The following is a 27596-nucleotide window of genomic DNA, read 5'->3' as shown; positions in this document are numbered from 1 at the left end:
CGCTAATAAAACACCCCAGTAATTCAGGTCTTCAATGTGACCTGCAACAGTGGCTCTCCAGAACACGTTCCGAAGGCAGGTGACGCGAAGGTTCTCCAGAATTCTGACTGAAGCTTAGTGTCGCAAGGGTCATGCAGACGTATGCAGCTGGTACTTTAGCCCGTTGATCCCTTCGAGAACGCATGTATTGACAATGGAGATAGTCACTTCGGTCATCGATGTTTAGTATTAGGGATTGTTTTGATTTTGCTGCGCATTAAGTTAGTTCTTTTTTTGTCACAGAAATTGTAAGCATTCAATTGGGACCAGCCCCGCTGGTTATTATAACGAGTGGTTTGATATATCCGGGGTTACTATAAGAAAGCTGTATTGTCGCTTTTCAGAAGGTCATCAGTTAGCGAAACGGGAGTGGACAAGCAGCAGCGTTACTTGCATATATAAGAAACGTTGGCAAGCACTGAAACGTGAAGACGTGCCAATTAAACGAGGTGCTTTTTTAGCCATCAGCTATGTTTTGGTAAGTGTAGCAAACTCTGTCTCGAACTCATATTGTACGTGTATAGCGGAGCTCGGTGAATCTCGGTTTATTGCTCGAACACGGGCTTAGTCACGAAGTCTTGCCTCTAAGAGTTAGCAAGTGACATGCAAGCAAACACAATGCTGAACAATTTGCAATGTGGCGGGAGCCGTCGTCACGTGACCGTTGTCGTCGTTCTGCACTAATCCTGGCTGTCGTGCCGAAAGTGTTGGCATTCATGTGGTTTACGCGTGGATATGCTCTCCTTAAGCAGTTATGCAAATCAAATTGAACGAATAAATTTGTTGCGTGACAGGGCAGTCAGCTGCTATAGCACAGCCACAAATTGTGGAATAGGCCTTCAAACAACTTCACAAGAAAAGCTGCAGAAATCGCAAGAATTTGGAGTTTACAACTCCACAACATCAGTAAGAAGCCTAAACAGAGCAATCCCAGCAGTGGGCTGATAATGATAGAGAGTGTAAAATTGACAATATCACCGCCTTAAATTACAGTTTATGTTCATTTTATACTTATACCGCGTAATTATTGTAGTTAGTATTTATACTCGTGTTCAGCATGTCAAAATTTTACATTTTAAATGCGGTTTTAGACGCAGTTTACAGACTGGTGACATTTTTTTTTATTCAGTATCAACCTCTACAATGTCAAAAAAAAAATTTAGGATACGAAGTGGGCGCGAAAGGGAAAGGGCGATGGATAATAGAGTACTGACATGCGTACTTGTTTATCTTTCACCTGTGTCCGCTCTTCACCGACTAACAAATGTTAAACGTTATTGCTCGGTTCAGGACGCGCCTTCATGTATCGGAAGTTTCTCGAGTGTTATCGATGGTTCTATCCGCTGTCTGTTGTAACCGAGGCTTGTGTAATCTGATTGTATGAGCGACGCGAATGGTGTAGTGCTTTCTGGGATACACGTGGGCACCAGCGATTAATCTGTAACCGTCGACGACTCATGTATAAAATCCAACGCGCTTGACCCACAGATCAGATTTTCGACTATCGCCAACTGTGTTCGTCGCTATCGTTGTGCTTTGAATGTAACTTGCTTTTATGGGCACAAGTTCGCCCAATAAAAAGTTCGGACATTCACAGTTTTGCTCCTGTGTTCTTCCCGTCACTACTACGTGAAAGTATCGACGAAGAGCAATGACAAGCAATGCCCGTTGCTTCAGTGTGTGTTTCCTCGTGCGCGTTATAAACAGATATTCAACCACTCCTAACTAGAAATAAATGGAGTGAAGCCTGCAGTGTGTATCACTCATGCAAAGTTGTGCTGTTTTGTCGTATGTGAATGCCACAACGTAACGTTCCTCAACAGGGCATACATTTTTTCTTTTTTTGCAAATTTTAGACAATAATACATAGCGGTGTGCGGTGCTGAAGCTGTCAAGAACTCTCTTGTTTGTGCTTTGTTGTGCTCGTTTTCTTCCATTTATTTTGATGACGCAGGCTAAAATGTGTTACGGTCTGCACGGTACTTTTGAGAGTTCATTGCTACATCCCGTACTACGGGAACCGCTGCACTGAAGAACCTGCCGATGTATACATCTACCCAAATTACGGTAACTCCACCCTTTTTGTCGCTTTTTTAGATCCTCGCTCGCACGTACACCATCGCACTGGTGCCATGCGTCGATCCCACAACTGCCATAGTCGCACTGCCTAAGGAGATGGTCCCAAGGGAAATATTCATATCATAAAAAATGACGCGAACTCAGGTCATGTTACGATGTCAGCGGCACCGTTAAATGACATCAACGCACTTTCAAATGTTCTTTAAAGCACCATTGACTATCGGCGCATACCAGCTAACGTGGGCATGCAGTTTGAGTTAGCAACGCAGATATGGAAAAGGAAAGGTTCCGCCCACCTTTTCTGCCCCACTGGCACTGTTAACACTTCTCTAACATTCACCTCGAAGTCACCCTCTCGGCCTTCAACACGACCTTCCACTACCACTCCCGGGGGGAATAGCACCTCGTCTTAATTGATGCGATCTGAATAAGACGAGATTCTAATGACACGAACAAATTTCCCACTCCCTCCGAGTTCGTCTTTGCAGAAGTCTACTGGAGTTCAATACGACACCAAAGGACATTTAACAACGTCTGTATTGGGAGGTGTGTCTATCGGAAGGGGTGCAGAGTGTTTAAACATGAAGCGTTTCCATTCGTACTTCTCAGCACACACCCTATTTGCACTTCTACCTGCACCAAGAGAATAAAAGCCTCTCGTTATTGAGAGTGCGATAGAACCCGTCCGGAAGCTTCCCATGCACCGATTACCACAGTGCCTCGATTACCATTACCACTCATATCTTTCAACGCGAGAGCGTTCAGGGCCCCGTGTCACAAAAGAATCTGGTGTCGGCGTCGGACGTCGCTTTGCGATAAATCATTCTGAGCAACAACCACGCAGGCCCTCCTTTTGGCGCAGAGGCGTTACTGAACTAATTGAATTTCTCAAAGTAAAATGCGTAGAAAAATCGTTAAGTATGACCTAAACACAATCTACCTACATGATAGCGTCGGATTGTAATTTGAATATGCCAGAAACCATAATTCTGTTACGCGGAAATTCGAACGCAAACCCCATTTCCAGCTTTTCTACCATCCATAGAGCGGCGCGGTCCACTCGTATTCTTGCAACACCACCATCCAGATGACGCTCGCCTCTGCGCATGCGCACGAAAGCGGAAGTTGCCGGGAAGCGTGACAAGCATAGTCAGCGATCTTTGAATGCTATCGCGTTACACTCTTAAAGGTAAAGCTTAAGCATCCTCCAACTTTTTATTCTCCTCACAAGTGCCCTGCTTCAACATATCATTTATATGCCATGAATTTTTGAAGTTTACGCTCGCCCTTTGTGAAGGTGACGGCGACCAACCGAAGCCACCTGAAATCGGCCACAGCTACATAGCGAAGTACGAAATGAATACCATCGACGCCAACCACCCAGCGTGGGTCGAAGAGTATTTTGACTACGAGGGAAAGAGAGCGAAAATATCAGCGTCTGTTCTAGGCGTAGAGTTTGTCGACATTTACGATTACGGCAGAGGCACTGTCACGTCGTATCGACTATCCAGAAGAGGTGAGTCCAATCTGTCCGGGTGAGTCGTCGTCCCCCCCCCCTTTCTTTTTCTCTCTCTTGTTTTCTGTTGAGCTGGCATGTGCATTAGTCTAGTAATTGGTCCAGCTAGGCCAGTGAAATGAGGATTTGCTAGTATTTACACCGGCCAAGATGTGTGCGGGAAAGTCCGTAACTGCATCACCCTTCACTAATTCCCTCCCACACATAAGTCTTAGCTGCCACGCAAATGGGCCCAAATAAAATGAAAATGAAAAAAAAAAAACGAGAAAAGCGCACAGTTGAAAATTTGCTCTTGCCCTTCATTTTTAGATGAGTTAAACATAAAAATTCGCACCAGGATTTCTAGGTAATACTCTCTAATTTTAATGTCCAGTTCTGTAACGGCAGCTCATGTCTTTCTCTCTCAGGTATGTTTCAGCATTTGTTATTATTACTGACATTTCGGTTCTAGTGTGCTATGTTATACACATTACGAATGCGCACGTTGTCACGTTATGGCGTTTAATCGGTACATTTTAATTGTCATTACTGCACACCAAAATATATACTACGCGCATCTTCCTTTACGCACGTTAAGCATTTATCCTTAAGAGGAAGCTTTAGCTCGGGCCCAACTCCGACGCGGCCTGTTCCAATATATGTAAAACGCAAAAACGTTTTTTTTTAGATAACCTCTCGACCGATTGTAATGCAATTTGTTGCATTTGAAAGAGAAAGTTAAATTCTAGTGACTGTTGAAGCGGAATTTTGATTTAGGGCCTGAATTTTGTTAGAACGATTTTCAAATAAGCGACAGTACGAAAATAATAGAAGCAGGAGGTTTGAAATAATATCTGTGCATCAAGAATATATATGGCGGTTCTTTAAACGGCATACATTAGACCATTCAAAGCGGACAATTTCGATACGTCATTTGACATTTTACGTGAATTGGTTACTTTGTTTACAAGTGTTCTGCAAAAGCTGTATTTCCATATTACTAAAGTTTTTGATTCATGTGGAACGTATCAATTTTGTCCGCTTTAGTTGTACTATTAGATGCATTTCACAGAATTGTATTAAAATTTTTCGTTGATGAGTTAGAATTGTAGACTTGATAGTTTCCTTTTTTGAAAATTTCAGATTTTTTTTTCAATTTTATATAAAAAATTCACAACCTAAATAAAAAATGCGAAACCAACAGTGACTAAATTCACTGCACAGTCACTGCACCGAATTTGACGGGGTTTGTTGCATTTAAAAGAAAAACTTAAAATCTAGTGACTGTTGGTTTCGCATTTTTGATTGAGGTTGTGAATTTTTGATATAAAACTGGCAAAAATCTGAAATTTTCAAAAAGGAAACTATCAAGTTTACAACTCTGTGACTCATCAACGAAAAATGATAATACAATTCTGTGAAATGCATATAATAGTACATTCGCGAGCAAAAGTATACGGACCAGGGACTGCGCGATAAAAATAATTATCTTCTCTGTCTGTGAATGCATCTTGAAATGAAAGCCTCCAGCCCAAACTTAGCATTACGAATTTTCCAGTGCACTCGTCAGTTTCCGTTTATGCGTATTAATTACGAAGAAATTCTGTTTTTTCGGCGACCCTGTGGTCCGTATACTTTTGCTCACTGGTGTACATCCAAGCGGACAAAATTCATAGTTACACACGAATCTAAAAAAAATTAATAACATAGAAATACAGCTTTTGCAGAACCCTTGTAAACAACGTAATAAATTCACGTAAGATGTAAAATGACATATCGAATTTGTCCGCTTTCAATGATCTAATGGATGCCGTTCACGGAACCACGATATCTGTTTTTGATGCAGAGCTATGGATTTTTAAACTTTCGTGCTTCTATTTTTTTTTCAAACTTCTGAATTTTTGAAAATATTTTAAACAAAATTCAAGCCCTAAATCAAAATTCCGACTCACGCAGTAACTAGACTTTAACTTTCCTTCTAAAATGCAACAAATTTCATTAAAATCGGTCCAGGGGTTATCTCAGGAAAACGTTTTTGCGTTTTTACATGTATTTGAATAGGCCGCGTCGGAGTTGGGCCCGAGCTAAAGCTTCCTCTTAAGAGAAAGCTTTAGCTCGGGTGCTTCTATCTAAATACATGTAAAAACAGAATTAATTTTTCTCTGTTACCACTGCAACCAAATTTGACAAGGTTTGTTGCATTTAAAATAAAAACTTAAAATCTAGTGACTGTTGCCTTTGAATCTTTAATTTAGGTTGTCAGTTCTTTATTAAAGATTGGCAAGGATCAAAAATTTTCATAAAACGAAACTATCAAGTTAACGACCCTGTAACTTAGCAATGAAAGATGATATCGTAATTCTGTGAATTGCATTTAATAGTGCATCTAAAGCGGACAAAATTGATATGTTAAATATGAATGTTGAAAAATTGAGTAATATGAAAATAGAGCTTTTGCAGAACCCTTGTACGCGACATAAAAAATTCACGTAAGACATAATATTATGTATAAAATTTGTCCGTTTTCAATGATCTAATGGATGCCGTTTACAAAACCGCGATATCTGTTCTTGGTGCAGAGCTAATAATGGGTAAACTTCGTGCTTCTATGTTTTTCAAACTTCCGAATTTTTGAAAATTCTTGTAACAGAATTTAGTCCCAAAATCGAAATTCCGCTTCCAACAGTCACTAGAATTTAACTTTATTTCTCAAATGCAACACATTTCATCAAAATCGGTCCAGGGGTTATCTCAGAAAAACACGTACGTTTTTGCTTTTTGCACGTATTTGAATAGGCCGCGTCGGAGTTGGGCCCGAGCTAAAGTTTCCTCTTAAGCACTAAGCTTAAGAGTTCAAGCACATTAAGCACGTCTTCTTTTACGTACGTGATTGCAAGCGAAATAGGTAGCCCGAATTGAAGCAGTCTTCACTTATTGCATGGTTGCTCACCTTACCCCTTCGCCAGTACAGTATAGCAAACTGGTTGTTTGTTTTCCCGTTAACTTCCCCGCCTTTCGCACCTCATTTCCCTCTCCCTCCCAGAGAGCAGTGGTTGGAGTTCGAAGATTGAAGACACCTGCGAGACAGTTGAAATGGCGAAGTTCAAGCCGGCGTTTCCAATTTTGTCGTACCCTTATTCTAAGGAAGCTAAATCTGGCCCACAGCCTATGGCCACGTCCAACCGAGCATTGAAGTACGGCCCTCCGTACAACTATACCTACATGGAACTATACATTGGCAAAGAAACCCGAAACGAACAATCAGACCTTTTCAGGGGCTGCGTAAATGAAGAACATCTGAATTTTTCCATTCGCTCGAACTTCTATTGGGGACGCGGTAAGTACCCGATTGTGGACAAAATGACACTAATATCTCATGACTGAAGGCATTACGTTGGGCGACTAATTGTGATCGTGCAGTTGTCGACTGTGGCAGTACCTGCCCGTATCATTTCTTTCACTCATTCACTCACTCGTGCATAATATCAATAAATAAATCACTGAAGCAGAAAAGAAAGAAGTGGAGCAAGTGGTATTCGAGCAAGGTGCGCCGGTTTCGACAAGGTGGCGCACGCGATCTCTCAGACACTTTAGGATTTCCATGCATAGAAAGCAGTGTTGATAGTCTTACTTTCACTTACAAATTCTCAGCCGCACAATTCCTTGCAGCAAAAATACACAATCACCGTGACTGACGTCTTTCTTTTGGAGGGGGGAGGGGGAGTGCTGACTCCTCTTTTTGCTTACACTCTTTGCTACAGGACAACTCGATGTCGTATTCGTAGATCTGTGTTGCGTCACCGGTGGCGACCTTTTGCGAAAATTCGTCGCTGCTGACTAAAGTTTTATAATAAATGTAACAATCTTATCGCCGCAACTTTGGCTCAGAGATCAGCACTGTCGGCACCACATTGGTCCATAGCGTTTTTATTCCATAATTTTCAGTAAATATCAGTTGAACGGACGGCTTTCCCAAACCGAGTGCTTCCGTTGTCATTGCACCAGTCACTGAGCACATGAAAACGGAAACAAATTATATTTTCATCTTCATATCTGCCAACTTTACCAAAATTTCCGTAAATTTTACGAATTTGGGATCATTTTGCGATTTAACGAACGTTGCATCGTGTTTTATCAAAAATGCTGTACACGAAAAAGTTTCGCTCATCGGTCTCCGAACCTCCCGTTGGAAGGTTTCCTGTTGTGAAAAAAAAATGCAAGAGAGGCGCTTGCTTTGTGCAAGTTGATACAGACAAGTTCCTGAAGCAAGCAAGATCTCTAATACTAAAGGCTCTGAAAGAGTTACCGTGATGTAAAAAAAAAATTATTTGCTTGTCAGCACCACTTGTTCCAACTTTGCTGCTTCTGCATGCTTGTGTGCAGCGTTAAAGCTAAACCGTCGTTAATCAGGTACTTGGTATCCCACAAAGCACGTAATCTCAAGGAAAACCCTAAATAAGTTCGTGCGACCACCCTCTGTTCCTCCCTTACTCTTCCACTGGTCTCGTGCCCCAAGGAATTTTGCGAATGTTAATATTCGCCGGTTGGCAGGTGTGCATAGTCGCAAGCAATGGAGCGCATCCCTAAACTGCATTTTTGGGGGGTCTTCACGACCTTCCAGAAAACGTTGGACCTATACTTGAACACGGTTCCTCCATTTAAGGCATTCTTTCTTTAGACGTTTTGCAACATTTGATTAATTTCTCCACCATTCTTTCCGAATCCCGAAAGACATATGATATTGATCCTTTGTTCTGTCTGTTCATCGATCACCTTTTCGACAGACTGAAAATGGGTTGCGCAAGAAGTGCAGGCTTATAATTCCGCTTTGTCATATGGCCGTCCGGCTCGTACTATAGAATAACCAGGTCACCTCGAGCGAAAAGCGAGATACCGGCCCCGCTGAATTATCTCCCACTGTTTTATCGACCCACTGCATGAAAGCTGGGGCAAAAAAAAACTCGTATATATGAATAAAACGTCGTAGTGCCTAACCTACACTGTTTAAGGGTAGCTGCGCAAGTGAGCGCTGCTAGAAAAAACCTCTAGTTTCTGCATCAACGAATTCCGAATATGCATCGCTGAAGGCAGTGTTGTGTGCAGACGTATATTATCAAAGTAGTCACGAAGACTGCAATTTCGTCCACAGTCGCTATCATCAGTCACTATCAACAGTCACTATATCACCGTCACTGCGCCTGAGCGTTTTGTAGCAGTTGGCTCGCTAAGAAACATGAAAGCGTTTAGCTGTGTTTTAACTGAGATCTAGATAAGACCTTACCATTCCAGTGGCCAAAGGCAAGCTAAAATCGAATATTAGATAAGGCTTAATTGATATATTGCTTTTTCGCTATTCTTCTCAACATCTGTTAATGGCCATTTATCGCCGTTTGCGGCCTTTCCTAATATTTATAGTGACCAAACCGTACCGCCAATGACGTCAATGTGTGCAGATACAAATTGACAGGTCTTTTTCTTTCTTTTTGCTTATTTGCATGAGAAGATATATAAAGAAATTACAGGTATTATTCCTTCATTAAAAAAAAAAAAACTTCCGAGTACACTGCACTGCTTCTTTAAAACAGCGCACGGTACCTGAACTCAGCAGCTCAATATAGCAATATGTGACACCACGAAAAGGTCCTTTCAAATATAAAAACTTTCGTTCGCAGTTTTCTTGCCTCTAGGACGTGTCTTTCTTTCTGTTTTTCTGACCCGAACCATGTGCTTTTGGCGAACGATAACTACAATGAACGTTACATATAACAGACACCAAAATAAACGAGACTTTTCGATGACCACAGCAGCTCTATTTTGTTTAGTTTTTCATTAGTTCTATGTTGCCGTCATTTAGTTATCTTTTGCTATTTCCTTAGGAGCAACGCCATAGAATGATTGCCACAAAACGCTTTCTCCGCTGTCACCTAACGTGCGGCATTGCACGTCAATTTCAGAACCATAATGTGACCATAGCTCAAAGTACTAGCCTTAATTGTAAGAGGAACAGAAACATACATGACGTCGCGGGAAATAAAAATTCTTCAAGTGCCATTCAAAACAAATACGTTATATTAGCAAATATATAAAAGAAATCAAAATGCAGATCGAACGCCCTGTGGGAATCGATGTTATGCAAAGTTTGCAGGCAGCTGAAATCATCGTTTGGCCTTCTTTAAGGAGCTACCAGATAGATGAGCTTGGTTCTGTGAAGCACGTAATATTGCGTTCTTGTTTGTGATATTTCTCTCTTTTTTCTTTTTAGCCCTACCATTTTCTTATCCAAGCGGAGAAGAGCGAGTCCCACTTTATATTGAAATGAGGGGACCGGATTTAAATAATAATGCGAAAGAAATATACACGATGATGTATGTTTCGTGGTTCCAAAAAGACCCAGAGTTCAGTTTTGACACGTTTCAGGTGAGAGATGTTTCTTCACGCTATCATTTAAAGGTTGATCTATGAAGTTCAGGGTTGGCAATTTTCTTTTGACGAGTCGTTACGCTTTCGTGACAGTTATGTCCATTATGGTGTCATGGCATTTGACGCCATTGTGATTTTGCGGTAGTTACAGGCGTCATAATAAATACAACATAAATGTCTAAAGAACCAGAGAATCCCAGATACCTGCAAACACTACCTCTTCAAAGTTCAAGCAGATGACCCGCACTTGCTGCTGATTAACAGTGGATGAACTAAGGGTGTCGTTGGATCCAGTGTTTCAGTATTGGTTCCAGCGACATGGTGATAATGATGACGTAGACACTGATCTTTGAAGCGGGCTATCACACGACATGATCGGGCCAGAAACAACAGCCATTGCTTCGATCGTTGACTTACTTCAAGCCTCCAGCTCCCTGTGAACGCATGCCTTGCTTGAATGCCTAATTGCAACGTATTTCACGTGTGATCACCTGGTGCGAGTATGTGTACACAGGCACGTACCCAGGATTTTTTTTCGGGGGGGGCCCACCACCTCCATCATCATCATCATCATCATCATCATCATCATCATCATCATCAGCCTGTTTTACGTGCACTGCAGGACGAAGGCCTCTCCCTGCGATCTCCAATAACCCCTGTGCTGTGCCAACCGATTCCAACTAGCGCCCGCGAATTTCCTAATTTCATCGCTCCACCTAATGTTTTGTCGTCCTCGATTGCGTTTTCCTTCTCTTGGTACCCATTCTGTAACCCTAATGGTCCAACGGTTATCTAACCGGCGCATCACATGACCTGCCCAGCTACATTTTTTCCTCTTGATGTCAATTAGAATATCGTCTATACCCGTTCGCTCTCTGATCCAAACCGCTATCTTTCTCTCTCTTAACGTTGTGCCTAGCATTCTTCGTTCGATCGCTCTTTGCGCTGTCCTTAACTTGCTCTCAAGTCTCTGCCTCATATGTCAGCACTGGCAAAATGCACTGATTGCACACCTTACTTTTGAATAATAATGGTAAGCTTCCAGTCAGGAGCTGGCAATGTCTGCCGTATGCGATCCAACCTATTTCTATTCTTCTGTGAATTTCCTTCTCATGATCAGGGTTCCCTGTGATTAATTGACCTAGGTAAACGTACTCCTTCAGTCTCTAGTGGCCGACTGGCGATCCTGATCTCTTGTTCCTTTGCCCGGCTATTTATCATTATCTTCATCTTCTGCATATTAATATTCAACCCCACTCTTACACTCTCTCTGTTAAGCTCTCCAATCATTTGTTGTAACTCGTCTGCTTTGTTGTTGAATAGAACAATGTCATAGGCAAACCGAAGGTTGCTGAGATATTTGCCGTCGATCTTTACTCCTAAGCCTTCCCAGTTTAATAGCTTGAATTCTTCTAAGCACGCAGTGAATAGCTTTGGAGAAATTGTGTCTCCCTGTCTGACCCCTTTCCTATAGGTATCTCCCTGCTTTTCTTGTGTAGAATTAAGGTAGCTGTAGAACCTCTGTAGATATTCTTACGCGAAGGACGAGTCAGTAAGACGAGAAACTATTTACAGATTATATTTACAACAACGGTTGCAGCGCTGACTGGTTAGATTCACAGCGCGAGCCCAGTTCGTTCTTCCTCCTCTTTTCTGGAGTGATGGCGCCCACGCGCATCGGTCAAACAAACGAATACCAGACGCATGTAGCAATGCTTTCCCAGCTTTTTACGTAAGCGTTCTGTACTCCTTGATTACGTAGTGCCTCTATGACTGCTGGTATCTCTACTGAATCAAATGCATTTTCGTAATCTATATAAGCCACATAGGGGGGCTTATTTTACTCTGCAGATTTCACGATAACCTGATTGATGACATGGATGTGATCCATCGTAAGGTATCTCTTCCTGAAGCCAGCCTGTTCCCTTGGTTGACAAAATCCAGTGTTGCCCTTATTATATTGGATATTATTTTGGTAAATATTTTATATAATACTGGGAGCAAGCTAATGGTCCTATAATTTTTCAATTCTTTAACGTCTCCTTTTTTGTGGATTAGTATAATGTCTGCGGATTAGTATAATGTCTGTGGATCTATAATGTCTAGTATAATGTCTATAATGTTTTGCAGGGCCCTTCTGACCTCATGGCTATAGTTATAGGAGAGTTTCTGTATCCTGTTCATTACTGTTTCTAAGTGAGGTATCGTGACTCTTCTGGGTACTGTATACAGGTCAGCTTAGAATTTTTCCGCGGCTTTTACTATATCTTATGTCTTACTATATCTTATATCTGATGATATTATCCTTCTTATCTTTTAGTGCATACATCATGGTTTGTCCTATGCCAGGTTTCTTTTTTACTGATTTCAGGCTGCGTTCATTTTTTACGGCTTCTTCAGTCTTTCTCATGTTATAGTTCGGAATATCAGTTATTTTCGCCTTGTTGATCAGTTTTGACAGTTCCGCGAATTGCGTAACGCTGTGCGGTGCCAGTCCCATACAACCGCGTAGAGCGCAAGACTCTGCGATTCTAGACGTACTGCGCTCACCACGAAAGGTTAGAAAAACACCCACATAAGCACAGCACAGAAGTGGCTACGTGAGGCGGTTCGACCGATAACTGTAGAAGCGTCATTCAAAACAAGTAATTGTTCACCACTTCCGGCGGCGTTTTCTCTACTTCCTTTTTGAAGAAAAAGATGTTGATCCATAAATATTCTCATAAACAACGGTTAACTTTTTTATTATTCGCTTTTGCTTGCAGTTTGGTTGTTGCCTTGGCTCTCTCCATTAGTAGATCGCTTAATTTCTCAACTCCTTGCGATTTTTGTTTCAAGTTGCCAATTTTGCACGAAAAGTGCTATACAATTAGGGAAAAGCAGACGAGGTAACGGACGACAGTCATCTTGCTTATGGGTTTAAGGGTTATTGCAGGGTTTCATGATGGACGCTATTTCACATTATTTTATTTCCCACCTTATCTAACCTATATCACGTGTATATGGTTCCGGGCATCTGCCAGCGTCGCGGCGAGCCGTAACTCAAGGAAATAATGAAGCAAAGGGAAAAGTTAAACGCAATTGGCGTTTTCTCCGGCCGCAACTCGTTCCATGAGAGTACATACCAGCTGAGTAACAGCCGCATCCCTCTCCTAGTCCCAGGATCAGCCTAAACAAAGAAGATTGAACTAACAAAAGCAACAGCTATGCGCGTGACGGTTGAATAGATGGTGACAACTGAACGCATCTCGAGTTAATCGCGCGGGTGCAGAATCTATGAGAAAACTGTCCTTGACATTACAAGAGATGCCGATAACTACCGCCATCTAAAAGGAGTGAAAAAGGCAGCATAATGCTGACCGATGAACAGCTGCCAAGTCTCAACATTGATCTGGCGGCGCTTTAGGAATGTGTGAGGAGTGGTGGCGTGGGTGGGGAGGGAGGGGGGGGGGGGGGGTATGCCACTTGATTTCGGGGGGGGCCCGGGCCCCCCCGGGCCCCCCCCTGGGTACGTGCCTGTGTGTACACCACGCTGTGCTGTGGCATCACTGCAATTCCTTCTGACGACTGATCCTGTCAGTGAGCGTCGCGCAACACGGTGCACTTTTCTTGCAATTTGTTTACGTTGGGCGCAAATTGTTGACGTCGAAGGCGCATTTACCTGTTCTGCCTGACACTTTCATCCTTAGGTTCCAAAAGGACTGCACTGCGACTACTCGCCCAATAGAGGGCGCTTGCCCAGCATGCCCTCGTCGTTTAGCTACGGTGTTGAAGAGACTGTATTTCAACTTGATGGCAGTGGCTTTCTGAAAGGTGGCTTTGCTTCGCTTTCATACAAAAAGGTTGGTACAGTACAGGCTAAATAATACCCGGATGCTTTTCTTTAACCTTAACAGAATTTTTAGGAATCACTTGCACATAGCGCACATTTTACATATTGATCTGGATTACTCGTATATAGTGCGGACATTACTTACACTGAAAACTAATATGCATAATTGACGAGTTGAAAAATTACTGATCAATTTTTTAACTAATTACTTTTGCGCGCATAATAATATAAATGAATTGAGGCCAGTGATATAACAAAGGCACATCCACTTGGAAGAAATTTTGAAGCTAGCACCAGTTTGAGATAAGTGGTGCCATACTGCGTATCGGTGCCATACTGAACGAACTGCAAAAATGTACTTTGCTCCGCTTACTTTAAAAAAAAAAAGACGTTTTTTATATACTGAAGCTGCCACCGGTATGTGCCCTACAGTATGTCCCCGAATGGACAACTTGGGAATAGACGACTTCGATCATTGGGTACTTGCAACAGGGCACGTGTCTCTGCAGGCATGCGCCCTATTAGGCAACTCGAGATATTGAGTAAGTGCAACCGGGCATGTGGCATAGGTATGTGAACGTTCTTAGCCAATCCTCAAGAACGGGTATGTGCCCCAAGGTGTACAGGTGCCGGCATAGACATCCAGAACAAGAGGCACGAATTGAAAAAGTCGACAACAGAAAACTGAGGAAGTCGGCTGCGGAGAAGCGAAAAACTCGGCATCAAAATCAGTCGCGTGTAGAGAAAGAAGTGCAGTGAACAGAATCGGACCAAAGCGCACATTGAGCGAGAAGTGTTGAGCTTCAGAGGAGTGAAGAATTCGGCAATACGATGCGTCGCTAACATTGCTTAAATTTCTTTTTCTTCCATCACTGTTACATTTCTTTTAGTACTATTAATTCGAGGTGGGCTGTAGCATAACTTATAGTAAATATATATATTGCACATTTCAAGTATTCTTTGAAAATTTGACATAGTCAACCATTTATGCTTATTTACTAATGGCGCCCGATAGAATGGGTGGTCCATAGGCTGGCAAGGGAACAAGATTTCAGGGTCACGAGTCAGCGTCTAGAGCATGTACAGTAGTACGTTTATCTAGGTCAGTTACTTATGGAGGGCGCTGATAATAACAAGAAAATTTACTGAAGAATAAAGCTGGTTTGGAGTGCATACGGCAGGCAATACCAAATCCTGACTGGGAGCTTACCACTGTCGTTGAAAAGAAAAGTGTGCAATCATTGCATTCTACCGGAGCTATTAAGGGCCAGAGACTTGGAGATTAACAAAGAAGCTCAAAAGCAAATTAAGAACCGCGCAGAAGTGATGGAACGAAAAATGTTAGGCATAACGATAAAAGATAGGAAGAGAGCGGTGCGGATCAGAGAGAAAACGGGGATACCCGAAATTCTAGTTGAAAAACGGAGCTGGGCATCCCATGTAATGTGTAGGGTAGATAACCGGTGGACCATTGGAGTTACAGAGTGGGTGCCAAAGGAACGGAATGCCATCGAGGACAGCAGAAAGCTAGGTGGAGGGATGAAATTATAGGAAATTTGCAGGCGAAAGTTGGAATCGGCTAGCGCAAGACAGGGGTAATTGGAAATTGCAAGGAGAGGACTTCGTCCTACAGTGGACATAAAAATAGACCCATGATGATGATGATAATGATGATGATGAGAATAGGTGGTGTCTAAAAGATAGCGGCTATGATGCGTTTTCCAGCTCTCGCGATCACTTCTGGTGCATGCAGCTCGCGAAAGCAGAGCCTCCGAGACCTATTTCTGCTGATCCGAGGAAGTGGTAGCTAAGGGAAGCATTTGGACATCATTTATATCCAAATCACTATAAGAATTCATTCGCCAGATGATCGTTCGCTGCTATTACACAATCGGCCCAAGACTTCCTAGCAAAATGTCCACGTGCGCGAAGCAGTCAATTCGCTGGAACAGTTAGATCCGGAGCCGACCAATCCTGGTAGCCCAGATAATAAACGCGAAATTGACCGGCCAGTAAAAAGCATTTTCTATATACGAACGAAAAGCGAGCATAGTCTGGCCGCACATTCGCTGGACACGCTTTTCCCTCCCACAGTTTAATCAGGGATATTGCATACAGCTCAGAAAATGTCCTTATCTACCGAGCATGGTCGCACACAACGTAGCAAAGGTACACCATCATGACTGCAATCTCGAACTCTCTACGGTGTTTTCAGGTGTGGTACGATAGCGAGCTAAAACTCGCAAGAATTGATATGAGACCGTCGAAAGAAGACCTAAAGTCAGAACTACGATCGGTGGGCGACTCGCCTGGGTTTATCTCTGTCATATTCGACCTGAAAACAGGTGAAGTAGTCTTTATGTTTTCTAACTTTACTTTTTACAGCGTTAACTTTATACAAGGTTAACAAGTTAACCATGATTAACTTCACTGCTATGCGCCCCGCTTCAAATTCACATCAATATTTTTAAGCGTTTATTTGATAATTCGATTGGCTAATACTTAATAGGTCACGTCTTTTTAAAGTATTAACAAAAATATCAAAGACAGAAGCAGATATCTAGCGTTAAATTTGTTCTTGCCGTCAGCTCATCAGCCCAGTGGAAACTGTTGACCCGCTGCCAATTAGAATTCCTCCGCCACCGCTTCCAACCTTGCGTTTTGCACCTCTACGTTGAGCTTTCATATGGATCCGAAAAAGCGGGTCGGGTATATCAGAGAGGCTGACATTTTCTAGTGGGGCATTCGTATATAGGCGCTAACATGCTCGAATATAGAAAGCACGTGGTGGGGTTTGGCCAACTTGGCTGCACACGATAAGTTTAATCACTCAGGCCAGCTCCACGAGATGCGCTTGCACAAGCCAGCGACTCTGTGTTGGGAGTTTGCAGTCATGCAACCACGAGCCGGAATGTTTGAGTTCACGCGCTCAATCGCCTCGCCTCGACGCATGCGGCTGCTTAGGCCTCTTCTCGCCAGAAGCGAGTCCAAGCAAGCGCCGTCGTGTAGAGTTGGCTGATCCCGGCTTCTCATTATAGACACGCTTGCTACTCAAGAAAACGAGCGTTCATTCTCAAGGAAAGTGCTGCCGCCACGTGATGATACCTGCGTAAGATGCGTTTTTGCGAAGAAAAGCCGGCTGCTCGAACTTGTAAATATAGCCAGGACAAGTTCTCGCAGAAAGTGAAGAAGGCGAGCTTGATTCATTTGCCGCAAGTCATTTCTGATAATGGCTTCACTGGCTTTTCGGCTGGTTAGTCAATGTGTTGCCCAGTGCCGATGTCCGAATTTTTTATGCTACCCCAGAAAATTTTTATCCCAGGTCAGGTGTTTTGTACTATGCCGTGTCATTTTTCTTCGTATTCTGCGATAATAACTATGGCAAAATTGGCTGAAGGAGTAACATCATTTGTGTGTCATTTTCAGTATTTCTCGCAGTTTGATATATTCATAAGCGAGAAACACACAGATGCGTTAAGCAGAAATTAATACATGACGTCGGTCGTAGTGCGATACCATATCATACATGCGACAATATCTTCAAAACGACATGGAAGGTTTCTCCTCTCCCTAAATTTTGTTCGTGATGCAATTAAATGATACATATCCTCTCCCAAATTAAACTCCAAAATAAACAATATATAGAACTGCAAACTGCCTCCCACAATTTGCAGGTTTGCTATGAAAAAAAGAGGAGAATGAAGAGCAGCGCGGCGTTAGAAAGCTCCTGATTAAGAGGAGGCGTTAGCTCGGGTGTTCCTATCTGAATACGTGTAAAAGGAGAATTCGTTTTTCTCGGTAACCACTGCACCAAATTTGACGACGTTTGTTGCATTTAAAAGGAAAACTCAAAACCTAGTGAGTGTTCGTTTCGAATTTTCGATTTAGATCGTCAATATTTTATTGAAAATTGGCAAAAATAAAAAAAATTTTCAGAAGACGAAACTATCAAGTTTACAGCTTTCTAACTCAGCAAGGAAAAATGATATCATAATTCCTCGAATTGCATCTGATAGTACATCTAAAGCGGACAAAATTTATATATTATACATGAGTGTAAAAAAATACCTGTAATATGGAAATACAGTTGTTGCAGAACCATTGCACACAACGTAACAAATTCACGTAAGATATAACTTGGCAAATCAAATTTGTCCTCTTTGAATGATCTAATGGATGCCGTTTACATAACCGCGGTATCTGTTCTTGATGCAGACTACTAATTTATAAACTTCGTGCGTCTATTTTTTTTAACTTTCGAATTTTGAAAATTCTTTTCACATAATTTAGGCCCTAAATTGAAATTACTCTTCAACAGTCACTAGAATTTTACTTGCTCTCTCAAATGCAACAAATTTCATTAAAATCAGTCCAGGGGTTATCTCAGAAAAGCGTTCTTGCGTTTCACAGGTATTTGAACAGGCCGCGTCGGAGTTGGGCCCGAGCTAAAGGTTCCTCTTAAGCGCGGTTACATACAAAAATACGAATCCGCAAGAGTTCAGCCCAATAACTTTAACAATAACTGTATTTCACTCTAATGCCTCTAAGCCTCTCTCTCGTAGGCTTTACTTATGTTGGAAGCGTTGCAGAATCGAAATGCCTGTTAGTGGACAAGCAGAAGACTCATTTTTGGAAGCACCCTAACGGCTCTCTGAAAACGTCTGACGAATTCTTCGGCATCAGCGCAAATCTGCAATACAAGGGAAAAGTAAGTCCTCTGCACTGTGCTCAAAAGTTTTCCATCTATAAGCTTTGACATTTGTGTACTTCTCTAGGCACCACTGTCGCTGGATAATGCGGAAAATTAAGCATTCAATCACAATGTAACACTTTATAACAATTGCAATTCTTAGAGTATCGCATGGGCAGGGCTGCTGCGTGCACGTATTCTCCATTCTGCCCTCACTTTTTTGCCAGCTCCTAAAGCCACGCTGCTTGTCTAACAGGCTACCATAATGGGCGCTGAAGCTATGACATGGACAGAGGTAGTCAAAGGTGCCGGAAAGTCCTCAACAATAAAAAGGGACATGTCTTTTGCGTCGGTGAGTACCTCCAATTTCACCACAAACCACATACTCTATCTTGCAAGATTTCCTCTATTAAATATGTTTCCGTTAGCATTAAGCTTCGGCCTTACCCGGGCCTGTAAATTAAATTAAATTAAGTAATATTCAACAATATAGTGATGACCTAAATCAAAAAAATCGAAACCAACATTCATTAGGTTTTTTTGTTGTATTTAAAAGTAAATTTGAAATACAACAAACGTTGTCAAATTTGGTGCAGTGGTTGCCGAGAAAAACGAATTCTCCGCTTACATGCATTCAGATAGGAACACCCGAGTTAAAGCTTCCTCTTAATCAGGAGCTTTCTAACGCCGCGCCGCTTTTCATTCTCCTCTTTTTTCAACCATAAACCATAACCATTTCAACCATAAATTAACCATAAGGGAATGAAGTTTCTGCGAAAGCACTCACGCAAGTCAAAGCCGCCAATGAAGATTGGACATATAACGGAAAGAAGCGGCACGATTATTTTTCATTCTATTTCAGATATTTTCACATTCAGATTTTTCTCTTTTTTTTCCAATAATGAAATGGGCCTCCGCTAAAAGCACTCAACGTCCGCACTTAGTCGGCCATAGACTCTTCCCTGGCTCTCTTGCAGATGTGCAGACGTAGACTGAAAATTTTACGCGATCTGCGAGCGTATGCCAAATGGCATTCTTGCGTACTATGATAAAGCAAGAGCCTGATGTCGAGACATAGCTTTGCGTAGGCACGGTCTTTCGACCTCGTGTGCCGGCGCGGACAGTACGCATTACCAGGCGCTGGCTTCTACAGACGGCGCAAGAATGCACTTGGGCCCGCAAGAAAATTTTATCCACCTGTGCGTAATACGTTACACTTACAATGCATGTTAATATATTATCGCCGCTTATGCGTAAATACACACCGTTGTTTCTGTGTCTCAGTCACTCCCTTGACCCTGTTATCGAGGCACCAATTTGAAACGGTTATGTATGCGTTTGAGAAAATTGCATTGTTATAAAGGTGTTCTCACATACAAGGAAACGTTCTGCCATTTTTATGAGTAAACTAACCTAAAAGTAGGTCCCTGCGGCCGTCCATAATAAACTTCGCTCCAGCAAAACAAAATCTTTACAGTAATTTTGCTTACTTTCAGTATGACACAAGAAAAGACACATACAGTAATAAGCACGTCTTTTCTTTGATTCAAGAAGCAATCTACGAGGAAGAGGACACGCAGGTTTGAATATTTATTCCTATTTGCTTGAGAACCATTGCTGGTCGATGCAGTCACTGAAGAAAACAACTTCATAGCTATGTTCACTTTTGCAGCAAAATCGGTCTGGGGAGTTTCCAAACCAGAATGTCATCATCAGAAACTACCTTTATTTCAACTCCTTTGCGCCAGAGCAAGATGTATTCAGCCCGCACGCTTGTCTGCCGGAAAAGCCTGCAGGCTCGTACTACATAAACTTCAAACGTAAGCTTATAACCTGTCTTTGCTATACTGATCGTTAACTTGGAGCATATATATTGTAACCCGGCGTGTCCTGCACAAGAACAAAATGAGATTGCTGCTTTCGACAAGCGTCGTTGTTCACAGAGGTGCTAGCGCAGCACCGATGGCTTAGGTACAAAGCGCAAAAAAAGGAAAATTTCAGGGACGCGGTATTTTGCGTAGTCATGTCTGTAGGGCGCGCTGACAGGGTGTGATTCATTAGAGAATGTCAGGTCTCCGTAAAGTTAGAGAAAGACGCTATGGCATACTTTCACGACAATACTAATGTTATCCGCGCGTTTCTACAAGCTAGTGAATAACATTATAGTATCGGAAAGTATATTGCGACTTATTGTTTCAAGCATGCAAAATAAACACAGGTCAAAGCAAGAACAAATATTTGGAAGATCCGGACTTGCACTGAAAAAAACCGTCGCGGTTGCTAAGTGGCTATGTGGTGTTGGGCTGCTAAGCACGAGGTCGAGGGATCGAATCCCGGCCACGGCGGCTCCATTTCGATGGGGGCGAAATGCGAAAAAACCCGTGTACTTAGATTAAGGCGCACCTTAAAGAACCCCAGGTGGTCCAAATTTCCGGAGTCCCCCACTATGGTGTGCCTCATAATCAGATCGTGATTTTGGCACGTAAAACCCCATAATTTATCTGTACTGGAAACATGTGAAAAGAAACTAAGGAACATATAAGGGTGGCGCCAACGCTGCGACAAGAGCACTTATAAACGAATAGAGGTCCTTTTGTTACAACGCCATATTGTTCCTTGTTCTTCACCATTTCACATACACAGAGAGTAACAAATACAATTTAATAGACAAGCTGGCCTACTCATGCACGGAAAATGTTGTCGTTGTCGTTGTTGTTGTCGTTGTCGTCGTCGTCGTCGTCGTCGTTGTTGTTGTTGTTGTTAGGTGCTGGGAAAATAGGCTACCAAAGGACCTGCTATTCCGAGCATCAAATATAATTAAACGACTACGGAATCTAATAAAAACAATAACAAACGCAAAAAAAGAACAAACGCAGGTCACTCACGTATGCAAACTTAACCTGCTACAGCAACCTCTTCGCATTCTGAAGGACCATCCTAACGACCGCACTAAACGTACCTCAGGGTTCACACCTTGAGCCAAAACTTGTATGTGAACCGTGGACGAGTTCCGCATGTGCGTGCCAGGCTACCGCTGGCGCTCTAGATTTTCCTGAAAGCCACTGGCGTCAACGAGAACTTAACGAGTATGTTGTTTTATTTGTGTGTTTGAAGAATCGTGCGGCTTACTGTATCATTTCAGTTATCATTGTATTCACCTGAAAGTGCAGTTTTTATGGAAAAGCCTGTTTGTCTAATCTCTTTCTCTCTCGGGTCATTCGCGAAAACGCCCGTTCACGTGTAGACAAAATTATTGCAACAGTCGGCGAGATACGAGAAGGCCCGACGGCTTGAACGTGATTGAACGCAATCTTGAACCTCCATAGTACGATCGAGTCTACGTTGTGCTAATGACGTGTCTTCCTGTTGTTTTACAGCTTTGAAGGCCTGCACTTTGGACGCTGCCAACAGGACAAGGTTTTTAGCAGCTTTTCGCAACGCACTTAGAATTTCTACAAAGTTGAGCACCATTCTGGCTGTCCAAAATTTTCACGTGAGTCGTAGTATTTAGGCTTTTTAGCCCTCAACCTATGCTGACATCATTTCTATATCGCGCATTTCTTTCCTTTTGTCTCTCGTGTTTTTAGTTCAGGTGGTACAACGGGAACGGAACGTCAGTAGGATTCACCTTTCATGAAGACATTCCGGGAGAGAAGTCCACCGAGTCAAAGTTTAGCACAATAGCCAAGCAAAAAGCAGAAGGAGACCAAAAGCCTTTGACAGTAAGCTTTCGGTTGACGGCGGCGTCTGAAATGAATGTAAGAAATATGTTTTTTTTTTTACTTCTCACAATCCCGCCGCTACCCAGGAGATTAAACCGACCTGGAACCAAAATTTAGTATTCATCCTGCTTTTCTTGTATAACTACGAAAAGCTCCGGAAAGATTTCACATACACGTAACACGAAAATGCTTAACATTCACCGCTTAAGATTATATCGGTGTATTGTGCATGAGATCTGTGCCTTTTCAACACTGAAGACGTCTCTATCTGCTTGAGTTGGACCAATCAACCAGCCGTGTTTACTTCACTGATCCTGACAAAGAAAGCTAACCTGTGATGGTTCATTAATAAACAATTGTAACTGTTAAATTAATTAAATTATGGGGTTTTACGTGCCCAAACCACTTTATGATTATGAGGCAGGCCGTAGTTGGGGACTCCGGAAATTTGTACCACCTGGGGTTCTTTAACGTGGACCTAAATCTAAGCACATAGGTGTTTTCGCATTTTGCTCCCATCGAAATGCATGCAGCCGCCGTGGCCAGGATTCGACCCTGTGATCTCATGCTTAGCAGCCCAACACCATAGCCACTAAGCAACCACGGCGGGTAATAAACAATTGTAAGTGCCCTGGTCATATATAATGCTAACTGTGCGTTTTGACACAGGTTTTGAGAACGTAATTATCAAGACTGGAGCTGCGCACAGAAGGCATAGCGAATTCTGGGCTTCCTAATACGGTTAGCTTAAATTCTGAAATTATAACATGCCCCATAATATTTGCAATTGAATGCTTTATTAATTTAAATAATTGACAGAAAAACTATTAATTATATACGGCGTGCATCGTAATGTCTGCCGCCGCGAAAGCCGTGTTGCGCAGAAAAACTCGTATCTTAATTTCTGTTACTCTACACTTCATAATCGATTAACTATTCGCCTATAACACCCGGCATAAACTAACACAAAACTTCTTAATTTCCGAATCACCAGCAATAACAGAACGCACTAAGACGCACAATTAAATGTTGTCTTTTTTCTACAGGAGTGTACCTGGCAATCATATCTGTTTCACAAACAGCGACTCACTGTGCTCCAGCCAACTACAACGCCATCCCCAGGTATGGCGGTCTAATCGAAGCGCTACAATTTAGTCTACGTTGCATGCGGTGAGCAAATTTGTTGTTCAAATCTGCGAGTACATGCTCAGAGCGAGCAACGTCGGGTTCCTCACCATGGAAATTCGTACGTGAAGCGGGTAGAGTGAGCCATATATAATACTTGAACCGATTTTGCTTTCTTTTGCCTGCTTCCCCAAACAGGTCTCATGTCATCGATTAACGCAAAACTGACATAACAGCATGAATTTACTCAACAGTCCATCGACTGCGCATGTTCTCTTTTGAGCCCATCGCAAGTGTGCCGATAAATAAACCATCGCGCCTACATAAACTCGCGTATTACGTGCAATAAAGTAATCTTGCAAGAGCTGCTGATGCGTCCACGTAGGTTATTACACTAACTGTAACGAAATCTTAGAACGCAGAAAAAGCCGAGTCTCAGGTAGTGTATATACGAATAGAGCAGTCTCCATGAAAAAAATTTACCTCTGGAATACAAGCGAATGTAGTTGATGGAATACTGCGGAAAGGATGCAAAATTTTTGTACCAAAAACAATGCGAGCCGAGATGTTGAAAAAGTTGCACGCAGGGCATTTTGGACTGAATAAAAGTAAGGCCAGAGCTCGTGGTCTGATCTTCTGGCCAGGCATGGGCAGTGCCATTGAAACGCTCATTCGAAAATGCAGCGCATGCCAGAAATACACGTACAAGCAACCTTCCGAGCCTTTTATTTTGTGGCCGACACCCAGGGAGCCATAGAATCGGGTAGGAATCGACCTCTTTCACTTTGCTGATGATACGTACGTAGTGGTGTTTAATGCACATTCCAACTTTCCCCATGTTGAGAAGCTCGGTGTTACCACTGCGCGCGAAGTCATTACGAAGGTCTCGACTCTTTTCGCACGGCACGGAATTCCTGCCCAAGTGTGTACCGCGACCGGGATTTGATTCCACGACCTCGTGCTTAGCAGCGCATGACCATAGCTGCTAAGCCACCGCGGCAGGTGGTATGTAATCTCATACAATGTCCCAATTCCTGCAACAGTCTATGCAAATGGTGGAGCAGTAAATTTAAATAAATAGAAACAAAAGCATGGAGACCCTCAGAATTGCAGCAGTGGCTTATCGTTCATGAACTAATGCCTATAACTGAATCATCCAATCGTAGCTTGACAGCTCTTCCACCCGAGTAGCGCTCGTCACTGGTCAGAGACAGAAGCTGGGTGGCGAAAGGTTCGCTGTACAGAAATTGGAGCAACACGCTTTGGACAGTTCCTCATGTCTTCAGTGGTAGAACAACCCATGGCACCGGTGTGACACTGGCTCACTGTAGCATATAGTCGCATAGTTTACAAGACGGACGGGTTCATTAGCTTCCGTGTAAACATTCTTTGACTGCAGTTATTTTATTTCACTCCTTATCGGTACCTCCTTGGTACTGTATAACTTTTTTGTAGAACGAGGCTGCTTACAAACTGGACGTCGAATTCAAAAGGAAGTCGCGTGACAAAAACAGACACCTTGTTTCTCTTTCTTTCTTTTTCCTTTACAGCGCAGCTGTAATGACTCGGATCTCGGGATTTCCTTGTCTCCGTCGACAGAAGAGTCTACAGAAAACCATTCCACGAGTAGAAGCGAAAGGTACCTATCTCCATGAAATTACGCATGCAAGACACACCTCAGTATTTGTTTCAATAAAGAAAATGACAAAACATGTGTCAAAACCACATGATAGATGATAAGGTGCGTTCGAACAATGCGAAGTACATATATAGCACTCGCCGCATGCGTTTAGTAGTAAAGATTATGCTTACATAAGCTGCAGTTGCCGGGTAGCGGCAGCTGTAGCATACGAAGCTGTGTGTGACGTCACTACACTTTCATATGTAAACTAGCAACTTATTTCATTTGTGTTGCGATAGCGCTATGGGAAGGCCACGCATAGTTAGGACTCCCGAAGAGCAACGTGAACACGATGAGTGGCGATGGGAACAGCAACGTCAATATGCGCAACGGGGTCGTCTTCAGGCTAGGCAGGACGCAGTGGTTCTTGCCCAAAGCACAGGTTGTGTATAAATTTAACTTTACCTAAGAATCTCTAGATTTAAAGTAAGAACAGAAGAACATCGGTGTATACCACGGCAATCACAAAGCAGTTATCAATATCGTTTCGAATAAAGTTTTGGTACAGTGCATTTAATTTCTTGCTGTCAATCATTTCATGTAGTGCATTGCTCAGTAGTTCAAGGCTACGTCACATTTGTCTATCGGACCAGGTGATACCATAGCTTCACTGGTCAACTGTTTTCACAGCGTAATTTGGAGCCACCCCCCCCCCCCTTTTCTTTCTCTCTTTTTTTACTTGTCCGGGCCGTTCTTGAACGCTTTACGCTCGTCGTTTAAAATGCGTTGGAAGTCCAGCGCAGTTGGAAGTTTACTGCTTATTACTCATGCTAGCGTCGATTAAAAAAGAGTAACCGAATTCGTCGAATTGCAGTTTGCAGGGATCGCAAGTTTGCATTTATGCCATTGCAATCAACAAATGGGACCAGAGAAAAAGCCCACCACTGCTAAAGGTATCCATGAGACCACCACCATGATTAAATTATTTCCCGCACAATAAAACTCTTGTACAAATGTTAAATTTTCAGTCCCGGGACGAGAAGAGCTACATCAGTGCCTTTCGACCCAAGCATGTTACATCAAAGTGTTGTGAGCAAAACAGACTCCTGCGAGTGTGTGCCGTAGTAAGGCCACTATTGATAGAGGTTTTCTAGTAAAAACTTGTTCTATCTAGGAACCGTATGCAGAACTGCATCATTGAAACACCTAGCGCTGCGATGCTATACCGTGTGTCCCAGCTAACGTTAGCCAGGCTGATACCAAAAAAGAAAAACGATTTCAAAAACGCAGTACAAGATACAATCATAAAACCAACAGTGTTCAATTGTCACACGTCTGACGACCGAACACCGTTGGTCTTATGATTGTATCTTGTACCGCATATTTTTTTTTTAACAGCTTAACTAACGTTAGCTGGTGCACCCTAAGTAAGGCTAGCATGACGTTTAAAGCCGCGCAGTGTGCAGCTCCATTATATATTACTCGCTGGCAAGACCAGTCGATGTATTCGATGGTTTATGAAGCTATCGCTTTCCTAGCTGCACCAGGAGGTATCCGCGACGTCGGGGGAACCCTCGTTGACCTAACATTGACGCCACTACAGCTCAGCCGTACTTGGTGGGCAGGGGTTCACGCAGAACTCAGAAAGCGATAGTATGGCGATAGCAAGAAGCATCAAAAAGAGCGCACGGTCATGTGTCAATGAGTGATTTAGGACAGGCATGTATGTGCACTGCACGGGTACGCGCTCGCAGGGTCCGCTTAATTCTTTGCCCAAGACAGTATTAACCCGCAAACTGGAAGTCAATCGCACCAAGAAAATTAAGTGTACTCCACGAAATTCGTCCTGAAGTCACATTACAAAAGAATATGGCAAGAGAGCCCACAAGCACGTGCCAGGCCGGACCTAAAGTCATTTCTGATGCCTATTGAAGTGCATCGCTTCGGAGAAAGTTGCACACGACGGTGCCAAAACAGCAGCCCCAATACATTTGGCGACAAGCGTAAGAATTAAACAGCATTACTCACCCTTGGTTTGATGTTTATGCCTCGTAAACGCAACGTGGAACTGCAGTAATTCGTTTGCTATGTTGGCTTTCATCATTTGGGCACATAAACACTCTCAAGAGTTATTTCTGTGGCCTCCGGGAATGCAGCACCATATAGTGAACACGCTCAACTTCCCAACTGGAGGGTGGAAAGCACAAAAAAAGTAACGAGAAGAGTCATATCACGGCCGAAGCATGACGCCTGTACAGACCGCACGGTTTCAAGACTTTTGCGGAATGAAGCAACGGTTTTCGTTTCCTCCATACCGTATCTTATATTACGTCGTAGCTGGAATTGTTTTTTGCTTCAACCGTGCTGCCCTAATAGGCGATATGGTCAGTTTCACATTTTAAGCGAAGGGCACGCCGTTACGCCGTTCCAAAAAGATTTCACTGAGCCTCGAGCTGAATGAGCGTCAGTAGAACGCGCCGGACCTGGCCATAAGTCTTATCAACGAGTTGCGCGATCTCGGCCATACGGGAATAAACGAGTAAATGCTTTCGAGACGGGCTGGCTTAGTACAA

General features: G+C 42.8%; 1 protein-coding gene across 5 annotated transcripts in view; it reads left to right on the top strand.

The window, feature by feature from the left end:
- Window positions 1–371: 371 nt before the first annotated feature.
- LOC126530910 (uncharacterized) overlaps window positions 372–27596 on the top strand; it is a 60101-nt gene continuing 32876 nt past the window's right edge. The window contains exons 1-15 of one of the 5 annotated variants that reach the window (XM_055070861.2): window positions 372–517; window positions 1994–2106; window positions 3416–3634; window positions 6657–6950; window positions 9876–10030; window positions 13723–13875; window positions 16081–16210; window positions 18428–18573; window positions 18812–18907; window positions 20052–20135; window positions 20228–20375; window positions 21933–22048; window positions 22143–22277; window positions 23324–23447; window positions 24953–25115. In XM_055070861.2, the coding sequence (XP_054926836.1) occupies window positions 510–517; window positions 1994–2106; window positions 3416–3634; window positions 6657–6950; window positions 9876–10030; window positions 13723–13875; window positions 16081–16210; window positions 18428–18573; window positions 18812–18907; window positions 20052–20135; window positions 20228–20375; window positions 21933–22048; window positions 22143–22277; window positions 23324–23413 (1887 nt within the window). In that variant the 5' untranslated portion in view covers window positions 372–509 and the 3' untranslated portion in view covers window positions 23414–23447; window positions 24953–25115. Of the gene's footprint in view, window positions 518–1993; window positions 2107–3415; window positions 3635–6656; window positions 6951–9875; window positions 10031–13722; window positions 13876–16080; window positions 16211–18427; window positions 18574–18811; window positions 18908–20051; window positions 20136–20227; window positions 20376–21932; window positions 22049–22142; window positions 22314–23323; window positions 23448–24952; window positions 25116–27596 lie in introns of those variants that run through there. The other 4 variants (XM_055070860.2, XR_008612569.2, XM_050178236.3 and 1 more) reach the window with 4 other exon arrangements.

This window comes from Dermacentor andersoni, chromosome 5, assembly GCF_023375885.2.
Source record: "Dermacentor andersoni chromosome 5, qqDerAnde1_hic_scaffold, whole genome shotgun sequence".
Classification (NCBI taxonomy): domain Eukaryota; kingdom Metazoa; phylum Arthropoda; class Arachnida; order Ixodida; family Ixodidae; genus Dermacentor; species Dermacentor andersoni.
This window is presented reverse-complemented; position numbering and strand designations above follow the sequence as displayed.